Source organism: Synchiropus splendidus, chromosome 14, assembly GCF_027744825.2.
Source record: "Synchiropus splendidus isolate RoL2022-P1 chromosome 14, RoL_Sspl_1.0, whole genome shotgun sequence".
In the NCBI taxonomy this organism is placed as follows: Eukaryota; Metazoa; Chordata; class Actinopteri; order Syngnathiformes; family Callionymidae; genus Synchiropus; species Synchiropus splendidus.
Genome location: NC_071347.1, coordinates 12959300 through 12976583, shown reverse-complemented (window position 1 = coordinate 12976583; position 17284 = coordinate 12959300). Strand labels below are relative to the sequence as shown.

Sequence of the window (17284 nt, the reverse complement as noted above, 5' to 3'; positions counted from 1 at the left end):
AGACATGGAGAAAGGAGGAATTCATTGTCGGTTGGGGAGATGTGTTCTGAGGTGTTTCACCTCAGAAAGGTCACAGCCAGGAAAGATACAGAGGAACATTCAGCATTAACGGGAAGGCTGTTTAACAGACAGAACGCTCTGTTCCAAATCCGATTGCTTTAAAGCGACGCAGGGGTTGAGAGGTTCCAGGCAGCAGACAATGGGCCAACTGGATCAATATTGACATTCTCCTTAGTGATAGCTGAGTTGGCCGGGTGAGGTCGTGGACTAGACCTTTGTATGAGCAAGCATTAGTGGTCACGGCCAGGGGACACTTACATTAACCTTGGCGTCCAGTGAGCATGCCCGGGAGAGGTCCCCCGCGCCCCCCCGATGGGCCTTTTTACCGTAAGAGAGCTCACTCCTGCAGTGGTCCAGTTCATACACAGATCATTACTTTGTCAAAACAGCTACCAGACCACGCTGGCACATGTGCAGGCCACAGCTCGTGTGGCAAACGGCGTCTCCGGGTGCCAGTTGTTGAGCGCAGCAGTCATGGGAGATGAGGCGAGGAGAATACGAGAGAAAGCAAGCCGACCGCTTTTGGACAAGTGACCGTTTATTAGCTCTCATTCCAACATCACTTAGAATTAGACAGTTTCACTGGCAGCACCGGCGTGTTGAACAAATACACACACACACACACACACACACACACACACACACACACACACAAAAAAGAGGAGCGAGGAGTTTCGCTCAGAGTTATGGTGGCAAGAGCTGCTCCCCTGAAAAATACACTTCAACAAATTTCACCTTGTTGCTTTGCTGAAACAACATCTAAATTGTGTTTACTTTAAGTGGTCAATTAATCCGAGGCGAGCTCGTAAAAAAGAAAGGATGTGGGCTGTCCAGGTCGTCGGATCCAACTGGCTGGGAGTCAAAACTACAAGGGATACCGCTCCATACGCTCTCCCCAGTGTGGCCGGGAGAAGGGGGGCGGAGGGGGGGACAAACAGTGACAGCAGTGGAGAGCAGAGAGAGAAAGCCGAGGAGGGAGAACAGGATGAATGTCAAGGTCATCTGAGGTGAGAGTCCAAATGGTGGTCAGATTTAATGAAACATGAACATGTTCGGGCGACCATTAGTGACCAGGCAACGTCTCACACTCCCCTCATGAGGATGTCTACACGTGTTCCTTTCCGAAATAGAAGAGACATGACAACAGTTGCAGTGTAAGTCGATATGGATCTGTTCCAGCGGAGCACCAACACACAGAGTTCCCATCAGCAGTGTCTCTCAAAGGCCGAACCAATCGGTGACCCCGCCTCTGCGTGGGTCAGATTTCTGCCTCTGTTTCTCGTCCTCCATAAACTTCTCCTGCACTCCCTCCATCGAGTCCTCCTCTGGTTTTGTGACCTTCTCGGGGAAGATGTCGGGGAAGGTGAACATTTGACCTTGAGCCTGAGAAGCAAAGAGAATGAAAATTAGAAAAGAGCAACGGCTTGCTTCCATGGCCGGTCACCAGGGTGTGAGTTCACGAAGGTGCCAGTCAAACACTGACAATAAAGATGAAGGGACAGCTTGTAGAAAATGTGCCACAGAGACTCACCATTGTTGGGATTGAGGACGCGTTTCTGCCTCAACCTTCTTTTTACAGTTACACAAATGTTCGCCAACTCTCACATCTAATCTCTCGTCTCTCTCTCTCCATTTCTCTGGTCTTGATTTATTTAGAAGGAAAGGACTGTATCCATTATTTATTCCATACCAGTCCATCTCTGGCCATAGCTAATGCACCGCTGGCCCACCATAGTCTGTCAGGCTGCAGAGGAGTACAGTACACACACACACACACACACACACACACACACACACACACACACACACACACACACACACACACACACACACACACACACACACACACACACACACACACACACACACACACACACACACACACACACACACACACACACACACACAAAAAAGACAGGTCATTGGGTGCAGGCCTTCACTCATGTATTCTCACTTTTACGGACACCTGTCTGAAGAAGTGCTTTGATGAATTCTCTATGGGACACTTTCTTTGAATTTTCATCATTGACAGCATATATATAGGAAGGATTGTCCTAAAATGAAGCGTATGCTGGGTAGGTTTTTTTTGGGGGGGTTATTTAACAATACAATCCAATATAAAAGTTTACAAAAAAAATGAAAATCTCAAACTTCCACTAGTTTCAATGAAGAAATTTTATCTCTCGTCACATTGGTTTTTACTATTTAGACACATTAAACTACCTAACTTAAAGTACTTTCCAACAAGAAGTCGTTTCCAAAGTAGCTCACTAGCACCTCCGTAAGGAAGAACATCTGCCCTTCCGCTCGTCCTTTGCCATATTTGCATGGTGGAGACAAACATGTTATATAATAGTGGACTCGTTTGTGAAAACAATAGTATTTTCATGTTTTAAATTTTCGAGAATTTTGTTTTGTCAACATGAAGAAACTGGTCTGGATCACATGTGACTATGACCCTGAAAATACAGAGAGAGCAAAACAAAATTACCATACGGCATTGTTCAATTCCGAGGGGATGCGAGATAACAGGAAGCTCTTCCAGCAGAAAATTGAGAATGAAGTGGGCTTGAAAAGGAATTCTCAGTCATGTCGCGCTGTTTACACTCAGGCAAGTGTTGGCGTTTGAGGGAATTAAAGGAAAGGAGGCCACACAACCATTTAACACGGTCTGGGGGCGACTTGTTTGGTTGTTTTCTGTAGATTGAAAACAGACTGTTTTGAATTGCTTTGACCCTTCAAAAGTGTCTTGATATACAAAACAGTTTGTTCTTTGTTGAACCATAGCATATATTGCTACATGCTAGTTTCACCCCATGAAACATTCGCCCTCATGAACCTAACATACATGACATTTGCGCCTTGGTTATAGTTGGTGAGAAGACGTGGAAATGATGACAGAAACATTAAGTCTTATACATGCACAATGGCTGCAGCCTCACAGCAAACAACTCTGTTAATCATTACCATATCCTCTCGCAGGACTTCCACATGCTCCGATGCCAAACCTCCCGTTATTCATTTTGGGAAATGACATATGCAATGACAATATAATTCCACAAACCTCGAGAGAAATCTTGAAAAACAAGTGACCTAAAGACACTCAACTCCACAGCATGACTCTTCAAACTGACATTACTGGCAATATAAATGATCTGACTACATCCAGCCATCAAAACAAAATTATGCTAATAACTACTGCAACTTTCGTTCCAACTGAAATCCGGCCCAACACAGATTTAACTCGTATGACCAGCCGTTCTTGTTTCCTTGGCTTCCACTTATATATTTAGCACAGTTGAGATATGGTTCCTGACGTCAACTAACCTCCACGTGCGCAAGAGGAACTTATCTCTCTCTCTCTCTCACACGCACGCACGCACGCACGCACGCACGCACACACACACACACACACACACACACACACACACACACACACACACACACACACACACACACACACACACACACACACACACACACACGTCAAGAGCAGAAAATGGAAACAGCTGGCACTGCCAAGGCTCTCGCAGCTTTTAAACACTATGCCATCGAAGAAGGCAAAGTCAGAAGACAAACACTGAATGAAGCCAAGGAAAGTTCAGGGCAGGTGGGAGAGTGTGAAATGAGGGGTGAGGGTGGAGTTTACTGCCGCATAAGGTGACTTTATATTTACATTTTAGTGAACAAATAGTCAAGCTTATGCTTGTCAATATGTAAATGCACTGTAAAATGAAATTTCTTGCGGCAAATAAGTACTTCACCTGCTTGTTTTTTTTTAAAACATACTTTTCATTCTTATAGTATATTGAACTCAAGCGACTCAACATCTCCCGGCACAGAATTCCAAGGATGCTTGTTCATACTTAATAAAGCTGAGTCGAGCTAAAAAGTACCGTAGCTACATGCACCCAAAGCTATTCAGCAATGAATGTCTTTCATGGGTGTGAAAGTAGAAGTGACGTTGTGTAGTTCCATGATGATGCAGGAAGGTTTGTCCAGGGGTCGGCCGTTTTTGGTCATCGGCCCAGCTAGCTATCGGCCTCCACCATATCGGTGCCTGCCGATATTTGTCAAATTGCGCCCTCTTGTGTTACCAATATAACCGGCTTCTCATTCTTTTGGCAAAGTGCAAGTGAAATGTACTGCTTTTTATGTTTTTGTAAATTCATGTTTTCATCAGTGATAGATTCATATCTACTTTTCTCACTCAATCTGTGGGCTGGGCGACTGACTGCACAACATGTTGTTCCTAAGGGTTATTGAACCATTACTGCAAGGTAGTCTGTTAAACATAAGAAATAAAGCAATTCTGAAGATTTGCAAACACATTCATATCTTTTGAATTTAACTTTCTTAATACCAAAGGCAAATCTAAAAGACAAACATCAGCCTAGAATAACGGCTGAATATCGGCCTTCCTAACACATCAGATATAACAGATATCGACATCGGCCACAAAAACAAGCATAGCATATTGGCCGACCCTCGGGTTTTGCCATTCGATTATAAGGCTCCTCCTGTGCTCAACTCCATTCAGAACTAGCAGAAACTGAAAACTTCATTAATGGCATACAATTGAATCAGAAAGATGAATTAACTCTCACTGGTGACAAAAAGTGTTGTCATTGTTTGTTCAACATTGTACAGCTACAAGGCAAGATTGGTCGAGATTTAAAGACGATGTCCTGCAGCACAGCCAACGCCACTTGTGGCTTTGTGGACACCACAAGAAGGGACGGTTCAAATGAAAAAAATAAGTTTGATTTTGATAGAGAACTAATTAAAAAAACAAATCCTATGGGATGCCGAGAATAAGAACATGTTTTGACCATTCATGCTGGGACGTGTGGCTCATCGGGGCTGGACAGCAGCTGTGACAGAGTCACATGAGAATTTCAGAGAAATTGAATTGCGATGTTTCTTCTGTTACTCATAAACCTTTCCTCCATGCCGGAGTCTTCATCTTCCCAATTGAATCGAACTGCGTTCCAAGGCGAGGAGCGTTCGCGGCGAGCCATGTAAACACTCCTCACTCCTCTTACGCACATGAACAACCCATTACATCCACAGTTTCCCTCTAAATTGGAAAGGGGGGGGTGAAGACTTGAAGGCGCATGTTGTCATTGACTCACTACCAATCCATCTCACTTTCCCTTTCTGTGTGTGTGTGTGTTTCCTTATTGAGGTCCAATTCAAAGACTTGTCCTGTTTCAGGAAGTGTGTATTTAGCATGTCAGCCTGTCCAGTGTCACATTGGGGAACAACTGTCAGACTTAAAACCAGTTGATTGGGGACAGCTGTCAAATTAATTTTGGCGACAACAATTTGTTTCGCCATGTTTTTACAGCAGCCCGGCAGACGTGTTTTCACTTGTACATTTAGTTAATGGATGCTATTTACCTTCAGGGAACCAGTTATTCAGCAGATCTCAGGAATTGGACAGTGGTGGATGAAAAACACAGACATAGAGTATTGTTTCTCACAGCAAACAGATTGACTTTGTTGAGTGGCTCAGCCGTGAAGTCCACTAACAGCTGGGTACCTTCACCCAAGACCTGACCGAAGGATGAACAGCAGCATGTGGAGAAAGCTGAAAAATGGATGGACTTCCTGTGTCGACTTGGGAAATCCCACCTGCTTCTGCAGATGTTGGTGCAATACTCAACCTCCACCCAACTCCTCCAACATCTCATGGACTCTCAGACACGCAGGTAGGATTGCTGCCAACCCCTCACACTTTGAAACTGCTCCCTTAACCCCAAATTTCCCATGGACATCTTTGTATTGTACCGTCAGCCGGTCAGCTGAACACACACTCTCGCAATGCGCATCAAATTTCATTTGATCACAAGATACCACAAAGCACAGTTCAAAAGAAAGTGCTTGCATTTTGTCATGGCGTTCTATCTACTTCCTTCCATGTTGGGAATGCACGTGTTTTTGGGCTAGCAGCAGCAAAAATAGCAGCCTTGTGTACTCACTGGAGATGGATAGATCAGACGTTGGGTGTCTACTACACTTGAAAAATGCACTAAATATCTGAGGACATGACAGGAGACAGCGATAGAGTTTGACCCCAATTTCCACCGGCAGCGTAACTGCACCGCTGCAGCACTGCTTCAAATCGGCGGGGATTCTATTTCTTGCGGAGAGACGCGCGTCAAGTTGGAATAGAGAGAAATAAACAGACAAGAAATCAGCATGAAAAAAGTGACGTAATTCCGGGAAATAAATAAATAAATAAACACTGAGTTGACTTGAGTAGCATATTACAGTGAAAGAGCAATGTAAACATTACGTCAAAATCGCTGCAATCGAGGTTGACAACATAGAAACATTCATCACACAAGACATTCATTTTAAGGTCCAGCATCGACCAACTCTATATAACACTCAACACAAACACGGACAATGTAAGAAAAGAAAGAGCCTGGGCTCAAAGTGAAAGTGATGGGACAGAGAGCAAGCATGTCATACACAGGTCGTTCTTTCACAGCAGGGGATCTGCTCTCTAACTGCGAGGCACCAAATCTCCCATGACTGAGTGGAGAACCACCACTACAAAATGTTGCGCTCCGCTCCTACTGGAACTACAGCAGCATAAAGCAGAACCTAACTGTATGTAAACTTCAAAAACTGTAATGGAAACCAATGGTTCAAACAGCACCGTAGCACAACATCGACACATCCGTTGTTACATGGGCTTTAGGCAGGAGTCTGTGATCATTGAGGTCTATAACCTCTGACTTGTTTCCGTCATCTGCTGTTGGCCTCACCTTTGACAGTGAACCCAGAACAGGAGTGGGCAACTCAATTTCTACATTGAAGGAGCAACATTATACACTGGGACAGAAGGAAAAAGACACTTGAATTGAATTAGACTTTTGTGTAGTAAACCTTTATTCTTTCAGTCCAGTGTCACATTCGGGCACTGGACAGGAACATAGACATAGAGACTAAATCATGAATACTGGAAGTGGTGAATAACTTGGTGAAATTGCTATGAAAAAAAACAAGTATATATAAGCTATAAAGGCACTATTTAACCATCTTAAACAGGTTTTCTAAATCTTTCAACTCCAACCACATGAGGGCCGCAAAAAAAAAACACAAGGCGAATGTGGCCCCTGGGCCTTACTTTACTCCACTTTGCTCAAGAAAAGCAACGTCAGAATTTATTAGTGAATTAAACTGTATTCTGTATGGACAATAAACACTTTCTGATTGACACTGCAGACACTCTTGGAGGTAATTGAGAGTCTTATGCGTCGTGACTTTGACGTGGGTGGTAAAACAACCATAGAGCCAATGACCTCTGACTTGCCGCACTGATGAACCCTTCAGCCTGTTATTCACTTTTACTTCCAATGTGGACGAACTACAGTGGAATGAGGAGGGGGCTTTGCATGAGCGGGTACAATAATCCTGTTTCCAGCCTCACAGAAGGAAAGACAGTGTAAAACAACAGACGGAAAAAGGCTCACAATAGAATGACTGTGTGCTTTCTGACTGGATTTTCTCTTCATGAGTGTGATGTAAAATATGTTCTATGAAAGAACGGACCAACATGGGTTCAGCTTAAAGAAATGCAAAAATCAATGCAGTGAAAATGTGAGTGGAGAGACGTGCATTATTAATTACTTCAGATTTAAGTAAGGAATATGAAAGCCATAGTTGTGCCGACGTGTCGCAGTTAAAAAAAAAATGGTGGCAGCTGAATAGAACATCATGGCACGGTAGGCAGCAGAGGACGCACCAACAACCTCCTACGGGAAATGAAACCAGCGGAAATAAATGAACGGGTCAAAGGTATCTGCGGATACGGAGCACATCGGCGCCTGGGTGGGCAGCAAGACAGACCAAAACAGAGCAGGGGAGCAGGAATCAGCTTTTGATGGCGATTATTCGTTCTTGCTCTAGCTTTAGTTTGCAATATCCTCCCTTCATCACAGCAGATTTTACATTCTGGAGTGCCTGGAGGAAACTCATGCAAGCAGGAGAGGAGCACACACAGAGACAAGAGAGACCCCTGCTCACTCCAACTGAACCCAAAGCCTTCTTGCTATGAATGAACAACAAGAATATCAACTCTAAACTTTAAATGACCAGATCAAATGAATGCGCTTTTTATTACCTAACAAAGTATTGAGACAACACTAGGGAATCTGTCAGGGAACCTCGAGCAATTTGGAGCATGCTGCCTCTGCCACTATCCCTAGCAGATTTTCACTCAACCCCAAATCTTCTACTTTAGTCACGAAGAGAGGGATTGAGGCTAACACAGCGGAGGATCCGCAGGATGGGTAAAGGAATCACGACACTTGCACTGGAACTTGGCCCACAGAGAAGTGGCGTGGAGTGCCAGGCAGTGGGTCCTGTGGCTGGTGTGGCTTAAGGCATCGGTACTGATGAGGTTTGTGCGCCTATGTGTGTGAGTTTGCAAGGGAGATGAAGAGGTGCTCTCTGTTGTGACCACACAGTGGGAAAAGCAAGCAGGCAGAGACCACAGTGGTGAGGTTACAAGGATTAGAGCCGAGGGCAACCCCCCGCTGAGCCTGTGGCAAGTGTGTCTGTCCGCGTGCAACATGCATCGTGCTCTTTTTCAGCAACTGTTGCAGACTGCAAGAGACAACCGTTTGCCTTGTTGACCAGCACTTAAAAAGGGTTAAGTGTGTTAAGTCTTCTTCAAAAGCCGCTCCATCCTAAGGGAGAGCACTTCTTTTTCTTCTGCAGCCCAACTGTATTTTCCGTAAGGTGTGATCCTGCTAGCTCAAAGTGTTCTCACTGTGACAAAGAGAAGACTTATTTTGTTGCCTTTTGCTTTACGGTTCATTTAAGGTCATACTTCCCAATTACAAGTGAACGGGGCCCCGTAAACCAAAGTCAGATGGACTCACAAGTAGCGGGTTTATTGGAAGGAGTTCTGGCAAGCCGTCATCCTGTACGATTACAGAGTTTGGCAGCCATTGTGAAAGCGGAAAAAAAACAACGAGGTTTCCAGTTCCTTTAGATTTGACCGAGCATTGGATTTAGCCTTTACTTTTATGCTACTTATTCCAGATAAGAAAAAAAAATGCCTCCGGTGATCAGGCCAGGTGATTTCCCTCTATCACAGTTCTGTGCAGGCCAACTCATGTCAACAGTTGTCTCCATACAACCACGAAATCAAAAGAGGAAAATGTTTATAAAACAGTTAAATGGATTTTACATTAAGCTCAGTTGAGGTTACAGCTTGTGGTTTGCTACCCCAAGGAGCTGCCCAAGGACAGATTTGGCTGTGGAATCTTAGTGCAAAGAAATGGAAATCCTAGCATTGAGGGGAACATAAGCTTCTTTAATGAGGTCTTCTGATGAGTCGGTGGAGTCAAGCGGATACGCGTTAAATACAAAAAATACATTGCATAAAATGTCACACAAGTAAATTAATGCATAAACAGTGACTTTAACAAATGTGTCCTGATTGAAATGAGATAGTGTTTTGCTTTATTTGTGAAGACTATGACCTCATTTCTCATGAGTTGTAAAGCTGGCTCTCTGCATTCATCCATTGTTCAGTCAAGTACACCGTCACCAAGTGTCCACCAATAATTGGTGCGTAAGAATTATAATTCAACAACAAGAAGCAATAGCGCTTCAAAACAAAAAGAAGCCTAGAAGCTAAAGCTATAACTGAGCCACAGATGGAATCCGGTGTCAGGTGCACTGACTTGGACACAGACCTTTTTGAAAGTTTTTAACCAAACAATGAGTTGGTCTGCTAACCAAGTGAGCCCATGCTGAGGAACAGGTATTACAGATATCAGAAGATCATTACATGTGTAAAAAGGAGTCTGAATTATTTAGCAAAAACAATTTCTGACTATTTCATTCATGGAAAATAATTTGATAGCTTACATGTTGTAGGTCGGACAGTGTATGAATCTGATTCATATAAACTTTATTGAGAGAATAAACTTGTTGGCATGACATTCACTGGTAGACTGCAAACAAACAAAATGGTGGTGTTTATATTTCTTTCCACTAGACTGAATGATTTGAAATGATATTCATTTGCAATTAAAGAGAAGACTGAGAAAAGTCTCAGGCAGGGAAAGCTGATGTAAGGGAGCAGGCGGGGAGATGATTGTAAACATCTCTGGCTGCCAGGCCCCTGGGTGGGCCAGATATTCACTCTCACTCTATCTTAGTGACACAAAAACACACAAATCCACACACACACACACACGTTCATGGACTTTGACAAACACACTGGCCTGACCTTTTTTTACGTAGTTTATTTCTGAGAAGCAGAGAGTGTTTTGTGTGATCCTGGTCCTGATGTATAAGAGGGATCAGCGCAGGTAGCCAATCTGATAAACATCCTGAACAAACATTTCTACCAAACACATTTTCACCACCAGTAACTGTTTGGAGACGTACGAGTTCACACACAACTCAACGTCATAGTTTAATAGCCCATTCTTGAATATACTAGTTTAAAGAAACCAACACAATCATTAAACAACTAAATACATTTTACTGCGTCACTTGTCGGAATCGGAGTTTGAAGTAATCACCAAAACATTTAAGTGACTTTGTTCACAGTGTTGTCTTTGACTTGCAAGTCCACTAAAAAGCCTGTGCATGTGCGCACAAAGCTAAAACAGAACCTCTTTCAAAACGTGCCTGAGACAACCATCAGTAATGGAAAATATTTGTTAGTTAAGTTAGTTACACATCCATGACAAACCCTGATCACAATGTCAAGTTTTGATGTTCACACCTTACCAATTCAGTGACTGAGGCAGTTAGCAAATTTCCATGGCTAACAAGCTGTTTTACATCCCCATGATGAGGATTCACTCATTTGCAGCCAGTATGCTCACAGTAAAATCTCACACAACTAATGCATGACACTGACTATAAAGGTAAGTATTTAGGAAGTAATCCTCTAATATCAACTTCAATATCAATAACAGCTGCAGGCCACAAATGAAACAATGAATAAAAAGCATGGAGAGCAAGCCACTTGACATCCTGATGTGGGTTCATGTCAGGCCGTGATCCACTCTTCGCTGTTATTGCAATGACATCTCTTTCATAGCTTTGTGGCTTGGCCATCGGTTCGCATGTTTAGCAGTTTCATTCATATGCTCGGTCACATTTTAAGTATGATTACATGTACTTTTGTCTGGGAGCAAGGCCCTGAACACAGAATTGCTTTTGGCTGCATTGAGGCAGCTTCCATCTGATTTCCCCACTGGGGGAAAAAAAATGAAATTCCCATTTAAACTTTACATAAATTGACAAGTTTATTTAGGTAAAGATGAAATAATAACTAAAAAAAGAGATTATCTGGGCAATTGACCTCATTATACTATTGACTAAGGCATGTCACCAGGAAGGTCATATAAGTTGATTCATTCAGGAGCATTCATTTGTGTTTTTTGTCACTTCTTAACCATACTCCAAAAAAAAAAAAAAATCCATATAGAATGTGGAACATCAATCATTTTCACTCTGACAAACTCACTCGAAAACACTACTATAATGAAAAAAATACTTTCACTGCCATGCTTTTGTTATGCGTTTTCAGGGAGTAAATTATGACACAAGAAGGATAAGCTTATGCGTCATAGCGGAGAAAATACTGTGTGACTCTCAATGTGAAAGCAGCCTGTTAATAGATGTTGGGATAAAGGACAGAACAGATCAGCTCTGGTTTCAACTGAAAATAGGAAGTTGTATCGTAGGGCCCTCCGACAAACTTGGCGTCCGGTGACATATATACAAATATTTCTGCCCAGAGACAAACAGCGGCATGTGTACGTTTGTTTCCCAGTGCGTGTGGAGGTTGTTCATGTCGGGGCATGTCTCCGCCTCAGCTACTACTGGAGACATTGGACCCTGGTAACAGAGCTCTCTGGAAAAGATCATCACCACCTAAATACATACTCAGCCACCCACAAAGACGCTCCGATTCATACTTCAACTGATATTCAATAACGACACCAGAAAAAAAATAGACGCCGACAGCAGCCGGCCGTATTTGAGTTGTTCTGAATTCACTGCTGGAATAAGATCGACGCCATCCTCATGCGCTTCAAGCTTTTCACCTCTTACCTAAACTGCGCTCATCTGAACCATCCACCCCCCATTACACACACATAAACAGCTGTTCACTATCATTATCCCCTCCATCTATGTCATTCACACCCCCAACCCCCACAATGTACCCCATTTCTTCCTTGCCCACGCATGTAAACAACTCCTCCCCCTCAATTTCAAGAATAGCATCCTCCATCCATCCCCGCTCCAACAATCCGGCCTAGGGAACAGACACAAACACTAAGAGCCTTGCGCAAAAACACACGGTCACCCCTACATGCACATGCAACATAAACATCCAGGCAATGCCCCTGCCCCCTCTTCGGCTCCGAGGAATGCAGGGCCAGCTGGTGGAGAAAATAAAAAACGAAGAAGCATACCAAAACAGGAAATGCATCAGCAGGGGCATATCAGATGGCTTTATCAGGCCAGTGGCAGTCCCGCTAGGAACCTGGGTGGCGCTGCAAGCTGATTGGCCGATCAAAGTGGCAATTTTGTCATTACGGGTCAAGAGGTCGGGGGCAATCAAGCCAGTTACGACAATGCACGTTTGTGCCTGTGTGGGTCTATCAGTGATGCCTGGGATATCTAAATGAAGGCAATTAGTGAAAAAGACAGTTTGAGGAAATGCAGGAGACAGAGGACGATGCCCAAGAAAACTCAAAATAAATGGAGGAAACAGGAGACAAAAATGAGCGTACGCAATGGTGCTTGCAGTACAATTGTAACAGGTTCAATCCAAATTGGAAAAGGAAACTAAAACAAAATCCCACGTCCCCGACATCACAAAAGCAAAACTAAATTTCAGGACCGCTTAGGTTGAGAAGAGGGGAAACTGAGAGCCTCAGAAGAAGCCATTAAAAAAAGGTTTGCGTGTGAGATTCCAAACAGGACGGTTAAGAAGGAGCACTGCTCTCTATAATTCATGTTCTCTCTCCACTGAGCTCTTATGAAACACACACACACACACACACACATGCATGCGCACCTACACACACACACAAACACACATTTATTTAAAAGTGAACTTTTCAAATCAGCGGAGGGAAGCGTGATTGTCAGGGAAAACCTTCTATTGGCCTTTAAAAGCAATGGAACCATGCGTCACCTCTGTCATTTTTGCATTTAAAGACATGACCATGAGGATGACTTCATTTCCAGAAACACGTACTCTTTGGATTATCCATATATATATATATATATATATATATATATGACAGCAAAAGATGGACACCTTTTCTAGTAACAAGCAGCAGCATTACAGGAATGACCCGGTAGATCAGTCCAATATTTCATGTTTTACTCATCACATATCCAGATGAACCACCATCAGTGCGGGCAAAAGAATTTACTGTACCTCCATTGGAGTTTTTAAAGCTTTTCAGGGCCTCATAAAGAACAAGAAAAAGTGCTGGGACATCCGGGAATATTCCAAGGAAGTGAATGAGTTCTGACTTATTGCTGGTTACATCACGACACATTTTGTTCTGGCAGAGAAATCAAGCACACATTTTTTTTTTTTTTTTTTTTTTAGGGAAGAGAGCCATCTGCCTTCACCGCCTTACTGGTGCTGCGATGCATAAGATGATACTGCACGTGTTGCATCACACTATGGTGAGGAACTTATGAAGTTACTTGAGTGATCAGGGTTGACATTTTTTGAATGGGACCAACAGAAGCATCAGCGTGAGTGCGACAATTTCCATTCAAAAGGGTCAATGAAAACTTCCAAAGTTTTCCTATGAGAAAATGTGATGGTCATAGCTGGGATGAAATCAAAGAGCGGACAGTGGCAGGAGTCGAGTACGCAAATTAAAGCGATAAGCAAGGGTGAGGCAGCACAGGCAAGGGAAGGAAACAGGCCAGCAGACAGACAGACAAGGCTGTGTGTTGAAAGCCCGTGTTTGCGTGACTAGGTGAAAAGGAGGAAGAGGGAGGGAAGGAGAGCAGGAGCCATCAGGATCCAAATAGTTGGAAATAATAAAATTCCACACAGATAAGCAACATTTCCCCCTCGGCAGTGCAGCCTGATTCAGCACCTCCAGCTTTGCTCAGACCGTAGATCGGAAGCAGGAAGAGGTGGGGGAATCACATGGGTTTGCGGCACCCCCACTGTGCGCCCCTACTCCCGAGTTGATCCCAGGCAAGTCCAGCACACACATTTACATTTAAATATATGTACAACAAAACATTTTAGGATCAGCTGTTAGGCAATAAAACTTAAAAAACAACGAGATAAGGGGAGCTACAGGAAGAAAATCTGAGAAGCAAAACGTTGCCATCTAGTGTCAGTGACATGAGAGAAGAGCCAGACTTGGCCGCAGTCTTAAAATCACTCTCAGCACAGAGGTTCCTTTCTCCCCTCTTCTAAAGCGCAGTCACATCTCATCTGCAGTTGCCACTAACTCTCCTCCAGTTTGTCTGTTCTCTTGGGTACTCTTTGTGGTTGAGACTTCACAGAGACCCAAGTCGCGATGCAGATGGGAAATTAGCAGTTTAAATGAAGCTACCACATTCTCCTCGACAACTGGTTTAAAACTCAGTTTTGTTGAATCATTGTGTGGTTGTGGAGTCACAACATTATTCAACTTGGGCAAAGCATCTGGTATGAAGTGGTGCCGGACTAAACAACACTGTAAAGACAGTGTTTCGCTGCTTTTGAAATACGTTGTGCCATACCAGAATACAGTGTAAATCCAAATCACCGTCCAAAATAACGGATGTGAAACAACTACAGCTCAGGTGCATAACATGCCACACATTAGAAAGTCTAAAAAGGGTGAGATTTTAGAGTCTTTACTGGAAGTGGCAGTGACGGAAAATGTGCAAAAGCAACTCTAAACAGGATTTGTTGATCGCTACTGGTTGTATTTCAGACATAAAAAGAGCCAGAGCATTGTTATCACTTGTTTGTGTGTAAGCAAAACAAGCTGTTGAGTTCATAACAACACACTTGACGTGGTGACGAACACCTTTGCCCATCTGTGCTTCGCTCTCCCTTCTGTTAGCAAGTTTACACGTCTGATGAAGATTCTTCAGGGACGACATGAGATCAGCTTTTGTCTACTCAAAGTGCTTTGGATGGGCTTGGAGTGGGCTTGTTGAAGCCACACATCACCGGGACCACACTGGGACACGATGCGAGCTGAGCTGATCTAATCAAGTTTACACAAACGCTATACGTGAGAGCACTCATGTATGTGCCGAGGTGTAGCGAGCATTGCACAACACAAAACATAGCCCCTGCACACCCCACAGATGAAAACAACTTCAGGAAAATATCTGAGATTCCTTTCCTTACACAGATATTATCTCAAGTATGATAGCGTGTGATCGAGAGCTTGTTTGTGGCATTTAACAAACACATTTCTTGCTCAGGTTGGAACGAAGACATTGTGTGTGCGGGGCTGGGGGGGACGGAGCTTGTTTATCCTACTTAGTGGGGACCAATTCTTGACAAAACACTATCCTTGTTAGGACTGTATGACTTCATGATTCACCATATGAAGTGGTGACAACATCACTTGCACATTATAGAGACTTTCCAAATATGTATTGCAAGACGCTGCTTTGCTTATTGAATATTCAAACCCCACTTCCTATATTGAGCCACTCCTTGAGCATCTTCACATTGTCTGTTAATGAACAACATGCTGACAACCAATACTGTACACGAGAGGCTCAGGGGAAACGAAACGGAAAACCTTGGTGGTGTTGCTGTGAGGAATGTCAAACAAAGCACATAAATCATGATGAACAATGAGCTCTAAAATCCTCAGAGAGAATAGGAATACAGGAGCAACACCTTTCTGTCAACAGGTTTCTTTTAAAAGCGCAGCAACTGGTCTTGGCATACTATGCATTATTAGTCTAGTAGTATTCGCTACACAGCAACTGTACAGTTTAAGAAAGTCCCACCTCCACGCTTTATTTGCGGTAGCCTTGGAGATGTGAGGGCACATAGTTAACAGGGTTAAATGGAAGACTTCTAAAGATTAAAAAAAAAAAAAAAAGAAATGAAATTACTTTAAGAAGTGCTTATTTATTGTTGGATTGGAAGTGGTGGAGGTGTAATGCTAATAATGCCTTTTGTATATCTTTATTTCACTCATTTATATAAAGTACACTTGAAGATTTTTATAATGAGATAATAACCACTGAATTACAAAACTGAAATCCTGAAAGAGCAAGTGGCAGGCAGTGCATTGTCATTCACACTAAACGTATGTGATCATACAGGTAAGGAATATGTCCTGTTCAATGTCACAAACAACAACAAAGAGTACCATGGTATTGGGCACCATTCAGAAGCACTTTGGCAGGACATCATCCCATTCACGTTTTGGCAGTGTCAGCTACTGCATTCTGATCCTCAGCTCATTGCACTCAAGTGTTGCACGCATTCTACAAAGCGTATTTGACGCTCAAACGTGGGGGAAAGCTCATATGTAAGATAAATAGAGGCCTGTCTTTAACCCATTTCTCAAGCTACATTTTTACTGATTTCCTCAGATTTAAGTAGGAAAATTGAGCCTATTTGTTTCGATCGACTCTTGATAAAAAATATTTCCAATAACATTTCCCGTAGAGAATGAGCTCATAGATCACAAGCTCAGATAGGAGCAAATTCATCAAAAAGGGTTGCATGGATAATCTAGTTTTCGTTTTGGTGCGACAAAGGAAGAAGACCAAAGTGCAGGTCCAGGGTGGGATAACCCTGAAAAAGCTGGTTAAAATTGTCACGGGGAAAAGGGAGGTCTGACACAGTTACACACACGGCAACAGGTTAACGGTCCGACAGTTAATTTGAATGGATGAAACAAAACGACAGCGGCATTCTTATTACACACACTGCAAATAGCACTTCATTTTCTGTCAAAAGACGCCAACATCAGCCTCTTACGACATCAAATAGGTGGAAGAGTAAGAGTTGACTGTGAAAATCTAAAATTAGTGTTACCGGAGCATAGCGACCAAAGTTTGTTCCTAGCGGTGCATGAAAGCCGTCTGACTCCCGACATAGCAGTCTCACTGAAGTGTGGCCAAGACTAAGAACAGTGTGATAGCCTTAAGGCTTTTCTACCACTGCTGCTTTTGGCACTCCACTACCAGGACCACCACCCTGCCTTGGATC

The 17284-nt window shown here is 43.2% G+C and overlaps 1 protein-coding gene across 1 annotated transcript in view; it reads right to left on the bottom strand.

Moving 5' to 3' along the window:
- Positions 1 to 393: 393 nt before the first annotated feature.
- Positions 394 to 17284, bottom strand: part of mrpl23 (mitochondrial ribosomal protein L23) — a 31332-nt gene continuing 14441 nt past the window's right edge. The window contains exon 5 of the mRNA XM_053885876.1: positions 394 to 1443. Coding sequence (XP_053741851.1) covers positions 1279 to 1443 — 165 coding nt within the window. The 3' untranslated portion in view covers positions 394 to 1278. The remainder of the gene's footprint in view (positions 1444 to 17284) is intronic.